The sequence below is a fragment of the Clytia hemisphaerica genome, unplaced genomic scaffold (genome assembly GCF_902728285.1).
Source record: "Clytia hemisphaerica strain Z4C2 unplaced genomic scaffold, Clytia hemisphaerica genome assembly, whole genome shotgun sequence".
NCBI lineage: Eukaryota > Metazoa > Cnidaria > Hydrozoa > Leptothecata > Clytiidae > Clytia > Clytia hemisphaerica.
Genome location: NW_027103556.1, coordinates 480312 through 496292, shown reverse-complemented (window position 1 = coordinate 496292; position 15981 = coordinate 480312). Strand labels below are relative to the sequence as shown.

The 15981-nt window shown below is 35.6% G+C and overlaps 1 protein-coding gene across 1 annotated transcript in view; it reads left to right on the top strand.

Moving 5' to 3' along the window:
- The window catches only part of LOC136800518 (stalled ribosome sensor GCN1-like), a 43014-nt gene extending 39784 nt beyond the window's left edge, over positions 1 to 3230 (top strand). Inside the window, exons 49-53 of the mRNA XM_067057178.1 lie at positions 258 to 354; positions 639 to 790; positions 1968 to 2072; positions 2477 to 2695; positions 3084 to 3230. Coding sequence (XP_066913279.1) covers positions 258 to 354; positions 639 to 790; positions 1968 to 2072; positions 2477 to 2695; positions 3084 to 3203 — 693 coding nt within the window. The 3' untranslated portion in view covers positions 3204 to 3230. The remainder of the gene's footprint in view (positions 1 to 257; positions 355 to 638; positions 791 to 1967; positions 2073 to 2476; positions 2696 to 3083) is intronic.
- The last annotated feature ends 12751 nt before the right edge of the window (positions 3231 to 15981 follow it).

The window sequence follows — 15981 nt, the reverse complement described above, 5'->3', positions numbered from 1 at the left end:
GAATGATCTTAAAATGTTCTTATTTTTTGCCATTTTGTGAGCATTTTGGTAATTTTCTTAAAATCGGGTGTTTCAGGGTATTTTAGTGTCTGTGAAACCTTGGAATATTCTTTATTTGTTTTATATATTTTGATCATCGAAATCTTATGTTCTTATAAAGTTTGTTCTTATAAAGAAGTGCATACAGTTGGAAGTATTAGTCAGTAAATTTCTCACTATCCAATCATTTTACATTGGTTTTCTTTGCCACTGTTCAGGATGGAGTACGCGTGAACACAGGAGCAGCACTCGGTGCTTTATGTCAAATTATGACCAACGATGAAATCCAAAACCTCCTCAAGAATTCTCTTACTAGTAAGTCCCAATCTAAATCATGATTTGTTTACGTCTGATCTCATTGTTGTCGTGATAGTTAAAGGTTTTGTTTTTTAATAAGAGTGATATCGTTTGCTTACTCATCAATTGAAATTTACAAGCTTCTTCGCATGGAATTGACACGGATGTGAAAAAAAATCTTCCTAAAAAAAATTATCTTTTTCATTACATGTCTGTCAGAATAGTATATGGAAAGGCTTGGTTTAAAGCAAACTTACGATTAAAAATTTTTGTCTCGATTTTCTCTCTTTCTCCATTTGTAGACGTGAATCCAGCATTAGATTGGACGGTGTCACACGGCCGCGTTGTTGCACTATCATACGCCCTCTTTGATGCGCCTCAAAAACTTTTCGAATCGATGGGTGAGAATGAAAACATCATTAATGCTGTCATCAAATTCTCAACCAATGATCGGGTAAGTCCATAGGGTGTTGTTTGATTGTCATTTTTAGGAGTGTCCTTTCAAAATTTAACCAAATTTTATTTTCAAGGAAACTTTCTGAAGTAAGCAGAATCTACTTCTACTTGGATTCCCAATACCCCTTATAATTTTGCAAATTTTTCGGACCTAGATACCTCTAAAAACTCTGAAAGCTCATTAATTATAGATAAAGACAGGGGGTACAGACACAGGGTACTGACCCATAGCCAGGTGGTGGTGTCTATTTTTGCATTTCAAAAAAGTTAGTACCCGGTACTACTTAGGGGGTGGGGCAGGGTGGGGTGTGTATTTTTCACTCTTCAAGCAAGTACAGGATACTATTTTGGTACTTTTTCACAGAATTTTGCTGTTTTTCAATAAAAAAAGTAGTTTGTTGTAATATTTTGACTTTTTTCAAATATTAATTTTTTTGATTTGAAAATTTTTTAATCGAAAATTTTTTTTTACTCTTTTAAGAAATTTTTTGAGCTTTTTGAATACAAAACCTGACAAAACTTCCAAATTGGTCAAGAAGTGTGTGATGAAAATCAAAGGACAAAAGCTTCTGACTCCATCATTGACAGTTTGCTTGAATTATCTGTCAATTTTCTGTCTGAAAAACTAACAATAGTACCCCTCTCTTGGTCTAATCTGTAAAATTTAAGATTTTAGGGGTGGTGTCCCTATTTTTTACAGCAAAAATGAAGTAGTACCCGGTACTAAATGTGGGGGGGGGGGGGTACTAAACAAAATTTTAGTAAAAAATCAAGTACCCTATGGGTTAGTACCCTCTGTACCCCCCCCCCCCTGATAAAGAAGGTTTTCAGCATTTTTACAGAGCCTTAGCTTGGTTATGCAGGGTGCCCATACCTTATCAATCTTTTTGGGAACTCTATTTTGAATTCATTTTTAATTCCCTTTGACAACAGATTTCCGTAAAGGGCTTTATGTCGTGCTTTCAGCCATCGCAGGCAAAAATCAGTGATTATGACAAGAAATATAGCGAAGCCTCTGATTGGTCAAAATCTTATAATTATATGGTAATGTCACGTGACCTCGGCAGGATTTCCTACCGAAATACGGCACACTTTTCAGCCAAAGCACGACATCTAGCCCTTCGGTGGTGCCTTTGACCATTTTACGATGTCGTATTACAAAATTTCATTTCAAGGTTCCCATTTGTACATACGGCGTTCACTGTCTCGGTCATTTGTTGCTGCATTCCAAAGAAGATTCTTTGCTCGCTCGAAATGATGTCATGACAACCATGAAAAAGGTATTCTAAATAAAATCAATAAAATCAATGTGCTCTGCAACGCATACGTCATAATTATTACTTTTCACTTTTTTTTGACATTTTTACGGGTTTCAATCCCATAATTCAATGCGGCTCAATTAAAGATACGTGCAAGTTGCTATGTATCTTTTGTCAAATAATGCAATTACCGTGCAAAAGAGACTAACGCAAAGGTAGATGGGATTGAAACTCGTACAAACACATCGAGAGTAATGATTATGTCAAAAATAAAATCTATTTTTGTGCGCTATTTAAATCTCCTACTGTTTTCTGTCTCCAAAAGTAGATTCTTTCAATAATTTATGTTCTTTTTTTTGAGATACATAATTTGCCTGGAAAAGATTTCTTGAGCGAAACATTTAAATTTATTTTCTATCACCCAGGCTTTGGTTCACACTTCAAACGATATCAAATTAACATCACTCAAAACCATCAAATACATCTCAAAAACGGACAAAGCTATTCTCGATTTCTACAAAGTGAAGAACTTCATACCAGAGCTTGTCGCTTTATTACGGGATAGGAATACAGCGGTCAAGTCATCTGCGGAACTCACCCTTGGATTCATGTTACAACTACACCGAAATGATCAACTTTTCGACGTAAGTTGGCGGGTTTCACGGAAAAACTTTTTATAACCTATAGAGGTTTTTATGTTTTGTAAAGTTACGTTACTCCCGCCATTATTATGGAAGCAAAAGTTCGATTTATGTAAGGGGTCACCTCTACAGATTCGAATGTTTGCTTCCATAATGGTTGATGAAATTACGTAACTTGATAAAACATGAAAAACTTCTATACCAAAATATTCAATGAAACAAGGTTATTAGGGTGAAATCGCAATTCTCGCCCGAATTCTGAGAAACGACAAAATACCCAAAAATCTGAATATATTAACCTTGATTTTAGCCATCGCTAAACTTTGTATTCTGTTCCCTTCTCCGTTGTATGTGATGTGTGTAATTTATGTTCTCTCGCCCTGTTTTCTAGGAATGTGTAACAAACTTACCAGAGCAAACGAAAATCTTACAAGACTATCGACAAAATGCGTTCGTAAAACTCAGCGATTCTTTCGCTACGGAAGGAAACGATTATCCTTTTGTAACTTAGCAATCATGGAAATAAAATTTGACCGAAGTAGTAGAACTTTTTTTCGAATTATTTTATACATAGATTTATTTTGGATCTTTTTTTGACAAAAAAAGAAATTTAGGGTTTGATTGATCAATCTTCCGATGGAAAAAATATATCTTTTATTTTTCCATTTTTTCTTAAATACCGAATTCTTTTCCAACAAAAAGTGGTGCAAATGGCTTTGGATCAAACTTCCTCAATTTTGTCATTTTTTTGGCCGTCGTCATCATCTTCAATTTTTCAATGATTTTTGTGCTCCGTTCATTTAAAAGTATATGCCGATTTAGAAAGCAAAAATTGCAAAATTGGTACAAAGAAGTGATGTTTTCCCCTTCTTTAGGCGAAGAAATTTTATTGGTGCAATTTGGCGGAATTTATTTTGGCGATTCAATAGAATTTCTAAATTTGGCGAGAATAAATTTTCTTGAAACAACCAATTTTTGTTAGACATTTTAGCTGAAAAAAAGAACAAAGGGTTTTTAGGAGAAATAGAGACTAAATTGAAAGAAAATTAAATTTGGTGGAAAGAAATTTTGGCGAATTTAGCAAAAATTTTAACCAATTCGCCAAACTCGGCAACATTTCTTTCATTACATTAAGGTAGTTTGATGCAAAATTTAACCCTTCTCAGGTAAGAGAAATTGAATCGTCGTTATGACGAGGGATTGTGTCTAGCAGTTCCTTTCTTTTGGAGGACTACAATTTTTGAAACCTAGCGATTGATAGCGGGCGTTCTGGATGGGAAATAAGTAGATTCATTTCCCATCCACGAGTTTCGCCTCTAGGCGGCCCTCGGGCTTGAAACTCAATAGTCTACACAATAGGTATTTCATAGTTTCTAAATCTTTATTTGAAAATGAAAATGCTACTGATGATGTCATAATGAACGATGACAGAGGCTAGACCACCGCGAATACGAAAGTGAAAACGACTGGGTTCCAATGTTTAGAAGACAGTAGCCCAGGGACCACTTAAGGCTTTTTGATGGACTGGATGGCGCGATTAAGTGGCCCGGTAGTATATGGCAATATGGCTTTTGTTTAGGTGGATTTTTAAAACAGTTCGCCAGATTTTAGTTGTGTTTGAAAGATGAAAACAGTATGAAGTAATGTTTTTTATTTGAGCATAAGGGATTGCAAATCTGTTATTGATGTTTGTTTCTCATTTTTGACGTCCAAGTAGTTTTTTTGTTATTTGGAATTTAAACATTCTTTTTCAAAATGGCAAGCTTGTCAAATGCTCTTAGTCTACTTCACTGAACTCAGCGTCATCAAAAATCATCAAAAAGCAAAGTTCAGCCAGAAGTACTTTAGGCGTACGAACTTTCGCGAGCAGAAACTTTCTCGATTTTCGCGAATTTGGTCTTTAAAAATTCTAGGTAGGGCCATTCGCGAAACTTCAAGCTTTGAATAAAAGGTAACTTTTATGGCACTTTTTAGCATGCTAATAGACTATTAAGTCAAAGGAAAACTGTTTTAAGCCAATTCAAAAAGTATGTGTCCCCCTAAGCCATTTTTCATGTGAAAATTCTCAATCTTACGTCTCGATTCGCTAAAGTTTATGCTCGGGAAAAATATTATTCCGTTAATTCGCGAAAGTAAATGTCGTGAATTTCGCGATTTTTCGTCCTCGCAAAAGTTTGTACGCCCAAAGTAGTGTAAGAAGACAGTGACATTTATAAAAGATATGGTATTTATTTCAACTTTTGCGAGCCATAATTAGTTCGAAAGGAAATAAGTGGGTACTCTTAGGTGCCAAATAAACGGTTTTCAGAAGTACAATTTCCACCCCCCCCCACCGTTTATCAAAATCTCGAAAATTTTCCAACCCCCTCCCCTCGTTTATTTCGCACCTAGGAGTACACTTTCCATTATGTAGTTTCGGGTCTTTGAAGTCAATGGCCCATGTTTGTTGAAATGGACCAGGCCTATTTTTTTGAAATGTAAAATGTAAACATGTGCCTGGAAAGTACTATATCGGCCTGACAGACAACACCTTCAAAACCAAATGTAACACCCACAGATTTACCTTGAACCATGAAGAATCTACCAACGACACCCAATTATCAAACCACTACTGGAATCTGAAACGAAATGGAGCGGAACCAATAGACGATATCCGATTTAGATAAATGCAATGCATTCTGGTTTCTAGGGACTCTCAAAGGAATTATAATCTATTATAATTGATCTATTATAATTCCTTTGAGAGTCCCTAGAAACCAGAATGCATTGCATTTATCTAAATCCGATATCGTCTATTCTTTCCTGGGAAATAATCGAAATAATAGCGTCTTGCTCAAAAAGCGGCAATTTATTACCCTGAGTATCAGAGGTCAAGTTTTCAAAGAGAAAATATTAACGAATTTATTCGCGCTGTGATACTCACGGTAGCAATTTATGTTTAGCCGAAAAAGTGAACATAATTACCTTTATACGCGGTTTAAGGTGGTCGTTAACACTTCTGAGATAGGATCATCTTTTTCGGGTCGATTTTTCAATTTTTGGTTTAAATTAAAGTTTGAACCTTGCTAAACAATATCCCGAAGTTTTATTTTATATAAAGAAGAGGAAAGTCGAAAACTTTAGGTCTTTAGACTCTGAGCAGATTTTGTGGTCCGCCCCAAAAGCCCACCCCGCCGCCCGTCACGAAAATCGCAATATTAGCCCTTCTGCTGGTTCTTGGAGCGACTCCAAATTTTTACTGTCGCTACTTAGAGCCACAAAGAAAATTCCCGGAAAATTTTACACCGGTATTGTTAATAGCTCCGGATTTATGACAATCAAAACAAACCCGCCATCTTGAATCTTGTCAAATTTCAAGTGTGGATTTTTGGTAAAGGGAATGGCTGTTTCATGGCTTATTTTCTTGTAGTAAGTGATGGTTTTTATATAAAGAGCTTCTCAAAACTCCAAGGAACATTTTTACTTGATAAACTTTCTAATTTCCTACATGTACGTGTAATGTTTCTTCTGTTTTCTCTTTCTTTCTAGTTATTTAATTGATAATTTATATTGTTTAAAACGCCCATAACTTCTACTTGAAGCTATCCATACACATTTAGTTGGATTTTGATAGTGATATAGTTGGTTTTGGTGTATTTCGGAGTTTTTGCAAAAGTGAAAGTGCTCTTTTATTAGACTTGAGCGCAGCTTGCATTTCAAGTAATAGGGATAAACATTTGCTTTGTTACAGTGAGATTTGTTACTTTTATCCAAATTTAAGCTTTTTCGCAAGCAAAAGTAAGGTTTACGCAACTTTTTTGTATGTTTTTTTTTCAGGGTTCTGCGCGACACTATAAATTTGCTGAGACATCTGAAAAATTAAATAAGCAAGCGCCCGGGCGCTTATTCGAGGATTTACGGTAAACGTTAACACGAAATCGGAATTGATTTCAAAATGCCGACACGTCAATATATTCCTGTTGGAAAATTACAAACCAGTCTCCTCATATCCCGTTCCATATCAGGACAGTGCTTTATTAAGCTAATGCACAAGTGTCTCATATGAAACATACGATGGCCCCTAAGGCTCGCCACGCACTTCCAGTTCTTGTAAAATTTGTGAACTAGAACTGTCTAGGGTCATGGCCCAGAAGGCTCACAAGACACTGCGCACTTCCGAGTTATTTTGTGACAACACTGCGCACTTCTAAAAATATTTTAGAGACGCAAAAGTCTCTCGAAAGATAGTCGTTCTGGTCAGCAAAATATATTCCGAGTTGTAATAAATGAGTTGATGATAATATCGAGAAAAAAATTGTGGTTTGACGAGTTGTAAATCTAGTCTGCGATTCATATAACAACATTTTTCGATGAAAAAACAAAGTTGATATTTGGTCACTTTTTGCTTCCTCGATTTAAGCCCGAAAATTCCCCAACTTTTGCTGACCAGCACTTAACTCCGAAATTTTAACCTGTAACTCTTGATATGAATAACTCGGAAATTGTAACTCATTTTGCGTAACTCGACATTCATTTTAAAGACCAAACAAATTTTCATCGCGCGGGCCGCTCGCTTGGAAATTTCCCACCGTGACAAAAAAGTCAGAAGTGCGCAGTGTCACTTGAGCCTTCTGGGCCATTGACCCTAGACAGTTCTAGTTCACAAATTTTATAAGAACTAGAAGTGCGTGAAAACTAGAAGTGCGTATTTTGGAGTGTGATTATTTACGTGGGTCCCGTGCCCTCGTGGGTTCGTGCCCCGTGGGTCCAAAAAAAAAAAACCCGTGGGTCCGAAAAAAAAACCCGTAGGTCCAAAAAAAAAATCCGTGGGTCCGAAAAAAAACCCGTGGGTCCAAAGAAAAAACCCGTGGGTCCGAAAAAAAACCCGTGGGTCCAAAAAAAAAACCCGTGGGTCCAAAAAAAACCCCGAAATGGGTTTATTGGTTGGTTTGGTCTCGGGTTTGGTTCCGGAAAAATAAATGTCTCGAAACATTCTATTGTTTGCTTGTGTGTTTTAAACTGCGGGTCGGTTTTAGATATTGTCTGCGGGAGACTGAGTGTTTGATTTCAAAAATCCCCAAAGTTTCACGGTGCACCATAAGGAAAACCGCACAGCAGAATGCCAAGCTTGTAAGACCGTTTTCCGTTTTGAGTATCGGTGAATTAGCGATTAAAGTCCAAGGCGCTTTGAGAATACCCTTTGGTAAGGAAAAGGCAGTGATGGAAGTTGCCATGTATGTATGTCCAAAAGATCATTGTCTACGAAAATCTCCAAAATGGACAAACATTAAATTCACCGGTGCCATCACATGGGCTGATAACGTAGCGAGGAAGAGAAGCAGCTTTTATTGAATATTTAATTGTACACTCTTATTTTTTCATAAGAACAAAGAATATAAGAACATAAGGTTTCGAGAGGTCAAAAATTTTAAGAACATGCTACACGTTTCAATAAAATGTTAAGAGGTTGTTAAGGCAGCTGACTTCACGGAAAATCACGTTTAGAGCCAATTAAGACTCCTTTGAGCAAATTTTTTAGACTTAAATTAAAAAACTAGCAATTAGCTGTCGCTATGAATGCCCCGCCGATAGTAGATATTAGCCCAGAGGAACTTAGTCATGAAGAGAGCAAGGGAATCATAATCAGACTATAAATTGGTGAAATGAGTCTTCATAAAAAGTGCTCAATGCTACTAGAGCTGTTTAAAGTTAAGAAGCACGAGCCGATGCGGTTAAAATTTTCTCAGTAAGATCCATACATAACGAAAGTGTCAATCCAAAAAAAACATGTTTAATCTACCCTTTCTGATGCAAAGTGACTTAAATTAAAACCATTACAGGTTTCGCAACATATTAAAACTAGAATGATATATCAAAGTTGATTTTCTTCAATCACCAGATAAAAATCTAATAAAAATCCCTTTTGAAAACCCAAAAATAAGAATGTGTACTGTGAAACTGAAAGTGCTTCCCTTTCATAAAGAATATACATAATGCAGATTAAAAGGTGAATTTGAAAATGAAATTGAATATAATTTCAGTCATTTGATTTGAAATTTAAAAAGTAAGTAACTTTGGACTGGTGGCATACTGTAGATATAATTTATTTGTATCAAAGGTTACTGAAAATTATCTGAAAAACTTTAACAATCTTTATACGTGTTTCTGCAAAAAGTTTTCAGTTAGAATAAAATTTCTTCATGGTTACTAAAGATATGAATTTGATAGTTGCTCTCAAAATTGCCAGGGGAATTTTCAGATACCGTGTCCTGTTGTAACCACCGTCAACATGGTTAAAAGCTTTTCACTTCACAGGTAGGTAAAACATTTTGTTTGTATTTTATTGGACGTCTGGTTCTAAAAAGTCAAAAAGTTTGTTCCGTTTTGATTTGAGCAAAGTATACTCCTGCGTTCAACATCAATACGGTACAATGTGCCGTGGTGGTATTAGTAGAGAGAGTGTTCGAGTGTGTTCATAATATGAGGCTGAAAATCTTCGGCGTACATTACATATTGAAGTACCGTTCTGACACAGTGACATAAACAGCATTTTCAAAGTTTGCTTTTTAAGCTTCAATATTGGCGTAAAGAATTATTCACAAAATAGCATCAAATACTTCATAATCCATCGTTTTCTGCTTTTTTTCCGCTTCTGTTTTCATTTTTCTGCTCGCTGCTTCCCATGCACAACCATTTTTTTTTGCTGTAACACTGTGCTTCAATGTCCACGAGAATGAATCAGTTCATGTTAGTCATAGTATATTTTCATTGGCATGTCTCACTCACTAAACCTTTTGTAAGAAACTCGATGTTGGTACCAGTTTTTGGCACGTTTTGGCGCAAGGCTTACTCTTTGAAAAATTACTTTCGGCGCATGCAATATCCATATAATTATAGGGTACTCTGGGTTTTGTCTTTCCACCAAAAATTTCAATTTAATTTCCTTAAAAATGAAATCACTATATAGGTAAACAATATGAATTAACGGTCAATTTCCCTTTTGTCTATGCCTTTATAATATCAGCAGGGTTTCGTTGTTAGAGCAGCGCATAACACTCTGTCTGTGTGTGTGTGTAACAAACTGTCATTGAAGATGTCCATCGTCCATTCTGACAATTGTATAAGGTTTGATCTAATATCAGTAGTTTGATAGTTATTCATTCAGTAGCAAACAATGTCCCTCAAGTAAATCCAGTTGAGCAAATACGTTAAAAAGATATTAACTACGATGGCCCCTAAGGCTCACCACGCACTTCCAGTTCTTATAAAATTTGTGAACTAGAACTGTCTAGGGTCATGGCCCAGAAGGCTCACGAGACACTGCGCACTTCCGACTTTTTTTGTGACGACACTGCGCACTTCTAAAAATATTTTAGAGACGCAAAAGTCCCTCTCGAAAGATATCCGTAATGGTCAGCAAAATAGATACCGAGTTTTAATAAATGAGTTGATGATAATATAACGAAGAGGATCGGAAATCCCGAGTTAAAGAACCGAGTTACGAAAAAAACGAGTTATGACGTTATTTTCGGAAATAAATATTGACGTCATTTTATATCTACCTTATGAAGTCATTCTCAATTTCGTAAATCGGTTTTTTTCCTTGACTTTGAAATTTCGAGTTATTTCTGGTATTTTAACTCGAGTATTTTTCCTCCCTTTGAATTTTCGAGTTATTTATCGTTTTTTAAGTTAACTTCAATTTTCGTTCTTTTAAATTTTCGAGTTATTTTCCTTCCTGTAGATTCTCGACTCGAGTTATTTTGGCGTTCCCAGCAGAAGGCTCGAAAACACGCACTTCTACTCTAGTTTTCACAAAATTGATATTTGGTCACTTTTTTCTTCCCCAATTTAAGCCCGAAAAATTCCCCGATTTTTGCCACTGAGAGGAAATTTTGCTGACTAGCACTTAACTCGGAAATTTTTACCTGTAACTCTTGATATGAACAACTCGGAAATATTAACTCGTTTTGCGCAACTCGACATTCATTTTAAAGACCAAAAAGAATTTCATTGCGCGGGCCGCTCGCTTGGAATTTTCCCGCCGTGACAAAAAGTCAGAAGTGCGCAGTGTCACTTGAGCCTTCTGGGCCATTGACCCTAGACAGTTCTAGTTCACAAATTTTATAAGAACTGGAAGTGCGTGTTTTGAGCCTTCTGGGCCATCGTAATTAAACAAGCAAAAATAAAATCTTGTGCGCTGTTTGTTGTTTGTGAAAGCTTTGTATAGCTGTGTGGACTGGCAGTGCAGACGGGAAGCTACCTTCTCTGTCCGTGCATAGCTAGGAAATCAATACAAGTAGCAGCAAAAGAGATATCGCGCGCGAACATTTTTTAACCGCGCGCGGCCCGCTCAGAATCGGACGAAACATGAATACTTATCTGATATTCCGATGGCGTATTGGCGGCCGCCCACGCTAAAGCTCTAAAGGAGCGGGCCAATATACCATCGGAGAGAAATAGTAGTCATCCATTGATGTGCCGACATAAGTTTAGCCCTCATTTTCGGGGCCGTGCTGAACGCTCAAAAATTGTTTTTTTGAGATCTGGCGCCTCAAAAAGACCGTCAAATCACTGTCGTTAGTTACCACGTCATGAGTATGTCGGCAAAAATTACAAACAACATGGCTGATGTAATTTTCAAAAAATGTGTGCTGTTATGGTTGTTTTTGGTTTCTTTTGATGGATTTTTTGTAGTTTAACTGTACTTATCACTCCCTGAATATTAGTTTTAGTATCCAGTGTAATTTCTGTATGTGCACCAACCCAAAAAATGTGTTTCTACCACAGAAAAGTTGATAATCATAACTTTTGTTTTTGTTTGTTTTGATGGCTGATTTTTCCTGCACTTTCTCAAATTTTATACCATTCAAAGACCAAAGAAACTAAAGCAGGTATGTTCCTATGGGCTTAGGTTTTTATCAGTAACTTTCATGTTGTTATCTATCTTAGACCGTCCTCCAAATATAACTGTTGTTAGGGTGTAAACTGGATTTTGAATTTTAGAGTTTCAAAATTGTCACAATTTTTTATCAAAATTTATTATATTGTAAGACTTTTTGCGCAATTTTGAGGTCCATAAGTCAAAAATCCACTGTTTGCCCCAGGGGTATCTGATTCGCGGTAGTAGCAAAAAACGGCAAAAATGGCATTTTTTGTCCATCTTAAGACTATTAAAGGCCAGGAAATGGTCAAAATGGTTTCTAAATGTTGTCTTGTACTAATATTCAACACAAAAAGACAAAATAACCCCAGCGAGATCGCTCAATGTTTCAATTTCAGGCTAAAAAGGCCGATTTTCTCGGATTCTGGGTAGCAAAATGCATGAAAGCAGCATTTTTGAGGACCCACAACTTTTAAACTTTTTAAGGTACACACTTGAAATTTTCAGCAATGAAACACTTCAGAGAAAGCTCCAGGAAAAATCAAACTTGAGTTTTCAAATATTTCCTATAAATCCATAATGGCGCCCTATAAATTGAGTTTTCATGCTAAATGCCAACATTTCAAGCTAAAACTTGGTTTTCTCTGGCTAAAATCTCAAAAATGGTTTCAAATGGTGTCCTGAAATCTTTGGGTGTTGAAAGTATTCAGGAAAAACTCTGGGAGAATCAAAATGGTTTGGGTTAGAAATTTGCCAAAGTCCGCCATATGGAATTGCATTTCCACTTAAAACGCGATATTTAGAGTTAAAGTCTAATTTTCTCAGACTAAAATCTCAAAAATGGTTTCAAATGGTGTCCTGAAATCTTTTGGTGTTGAAAGTATTCTGAAAATACTCTGGGAGAATCAAAATGGTTTGGGTCAGAAATTTGCCCAAGTCTGCCATTATGGTATTGCATTTCCCACTAAAACGCAAAAATTAGAGTTAAAGTCTGATTTTCTCAAGCTAAAATCTCAAAAATGGTTTCAAATAGGGTCCTGAATTCTTTTGGTGTTGAAAGTATTCTGGATATACTCTGGGAGAGCCAAAATGGTTTGGGTTTAAAATTTGCCTAAGTCTGCCAATATGGTATTGCATTTCCTACTAAAACGTGATATTTAAGAGTTAAAGTCTAATTTTCTCAGACTAAAATCTCAAAAATGGTTTCAAATAGGGTCCTGAAATCTTTTGGTGTTGAAAGTACTCTGGGAACACTCAAGGAAAATCATAGTGGTTCACAATGGTCATATATATGCCAAAGTCTGCCATTATGAATTTCATTTCTTTAGGAAGAACACTCAAGCTTACTCAAAACATTGTGTTTTAGAATGAAATACAATTCAATAATGGCAGACTTTGGCAAATTTCTGACCAAAACCATTTTGGTTTTCCCATAGTATTTCCAGAATACTTTCAACACCAAAAGATTTCAGGACCCTATTTGAAACCACTTTTGAGATTTTAGCCTGAGAAAATTAGAGTTTAGCTCTAAATATTGCGTTTTAGTGGGAAATGCAATTCCATAATGGCGAACTTTGGCAAATTTCTAACCCGAACCATTTTGGTTCTCCCAGAGTATATCCAGAATACTATAAACACCAAAAGATTTCAGGACCCTATCTGAAACCATTTTTGAGATTCTAGCCTGAGAAAATGAGACTTTAACTCTAAAAATCGCATTTTAGTGGGAAATGCAATACAATAATGGCAGACTTAGGCAAATTTCTGACCCAGACCATTTTGATTCTCCCAGAGTATTTTCAGAATACTTCCAAGATTCAAAGATTTCAGAACACCATTTGAAATCATTTTTTAGATTTTAGCCCAAGAAAACCAAGTTTTAGCTTGAAATATTGGCATTTAGCATGAAAACTCAATTTCTAGGGCGCCATTATGGATTTATAGGAAATATTTGAAAACTCAAGTTTAATTTTTCCTGGAGCTTTCTCTGAAGTGTTTCATTGCTGAAAATTTCAAGTGTGTACCTTAAAAAGTTTAAAAGTTGTGGGTCCTCAAAAATGCTGCTTTCATGCATTTTGCTACCCAGAATCCGAGAAAATCGGCCTTTTTAGCCTGAAATTGAAACATTGAGCGATCTCGCTGGGTTATTTTGTCTTTTTGTGTTGAATATTAGTACAAGACACCATTTAGAAACCATTTTGACCATTTCCTGGCCTTTTATAGTCTTAAAATGGACAAAAAATGCCATTTTTGCCGTTTTTTGCTACTACCGCGAATCAGATACCCCTGGGGCAAACAGTGGATTTTTGACGTATGGACCTAAAAATTGCGCAAGAAGTCTAACAATATGATAAATTTTGATAAAAACTTGTGACAATTTTGAAAATCCAAAAAAAGTATTTTTTCATGGTTCCAGTTTACACCCTACTGTTGTCCACCGGCCGACAACTGACAAACCGACTTCAGTGTTCCAGAACTGAAGTTGTTTGGATAAAATCTTTATCAAACTTCACAAAAGTGTTCATTGAGGGTTAGTATTCATTTTCTATAGCTTTAGTTTTTCTTTTAGTGTTATTTATAGATGCTGATTATGACTTTTCTCTTCTTTCAGGCTTTTTATTGTGTACAATGTTATTTCTAATTTGTTTTTGCTTCTGTGATCAGTTTAAAGAAGGAAAAATACTTATTTGAGTATTTCTACATGCCCTCCTTGTGAAAAGAATGATAATATTTTGCATGATTCCTTCTCCAAAAAGTTTTGTATTTGAATTTATTTCGTGAAACCTTTTGAAGTTTTTTCTGACCCAAATTTTGTCGGCCATGACACCTTCCCTGTCCAAATTGCACTCGGGCCCATTTTTCTAAAAAATTACGCGGTCAGGCGAAATTCCGTAATGTATTTCTTCCAGATGTTGAAAATTTTCCCGACCTTCAGAGCTTTAGCGTGTCGGAAGAAAATTTCTACATCGGGTGCCAGATAACATGAATATGAATATGAATATTTTTCTGGCGAGCAGGTCCGCTACGTGAAGCAACAAAAGCCCCTGCGGGCAATAAATAAGAACATTTTAAGGCTTGAAACCAAAAAAGTTAAGAACATAGAAGGCTTCCTCGAATTTGAATGTTCTTATAAAAAAAGAATGTAGTGTAGTATTAAATATTTTTACCTTATATATGCTATTAATCTATTTTCTTGATGTATACCTTTGACGGTTTTTTGTGATCAGCCGGATCAAATTACTAAAAAATATATATTTTTTAAACATTGCCAAATTTTTAAGCAATGTGATCTTAAACAATTATAAGTTTGTTCTCGCAAAATCTGCCAATTTTTGTTTGCAATCTTCCTTCCGTTAAATTTAGTTACATACGTATGTTCGTATGTTTCTTTTGTTCCTTTAGCATTTTTGACAAAAGTATATTCATCATTTATCATACAGTATCTTATAATATGTAGTTTGTCAGAACCCTAAGTTCAATTTTGATACCATTTTGTTTTTGATATTTTACCAACTAATATTACTTATACCTCAATGTTCTTGTAGTTTTTTATTTCTTTTAAGTTCGCCTAGCGAAAGTATTACGATAGCCTTTCGCGGCGGCGGCGGCGGTGTAATAAAAAAATTAGAAAACGAAAGTACTCGATACGGTGGACAAACTCACTAAATTCAATTTACAAATTACACGCTCGTATAACCACGGACGATTTTCGCGGGTTTTCTTTGGATTACGTCATATATCTTTGTGTCTTTAGCTTCACAGTTTTGATTTGTTCTTTATTTTCTTATAAGCATATACTTTATAAGAATCAAATCGATAACTCTTGATAAACGGTGATATACCCTTCGGTAATTAGTTCTTACAAAGTAAACAAGGGGTGGCGCGCAATGTGAGCATATTTATTTTTCTTTTAAGCATATACTTTATAAGAATCAAATCAATAACGCTCGATAGACGGTAATATACCTTTCGGTAATTAGTTCTTACAAAGTAAACAAGGGATGGCGCACAATATGAGCATATTTATTTTTCTTATAAGCATATACTTTATAAGAATCAAATCGATAACTCTTGATAAACGGTGATATACTCTTCGGTAATTAGTTCTTACAAAGTAAACAAGGGATGGCGCGCAACGTGAGCATATTTTTTTTCTTATAAGCATATACTTTATAAGAATCAAATCAATAACTCTCGATAGAAGGTGATATAGCCTTCGGTAATTAGTTCTTACAAAGTAAACAAGGGATGGCGCACAATATGAGCATATTTATTTTTCTTATAAGCATATACTTTATAAGAATCAAATCGATAACTCTTGATAAACGGTGATATACCCTTTATTTAGTCTGGCAGAAATAAAAGTTGACCTGGAAAAAAATTCCGCGTAAACATTCTTGGTATCGTTGGAAGCGGAATTTTACGA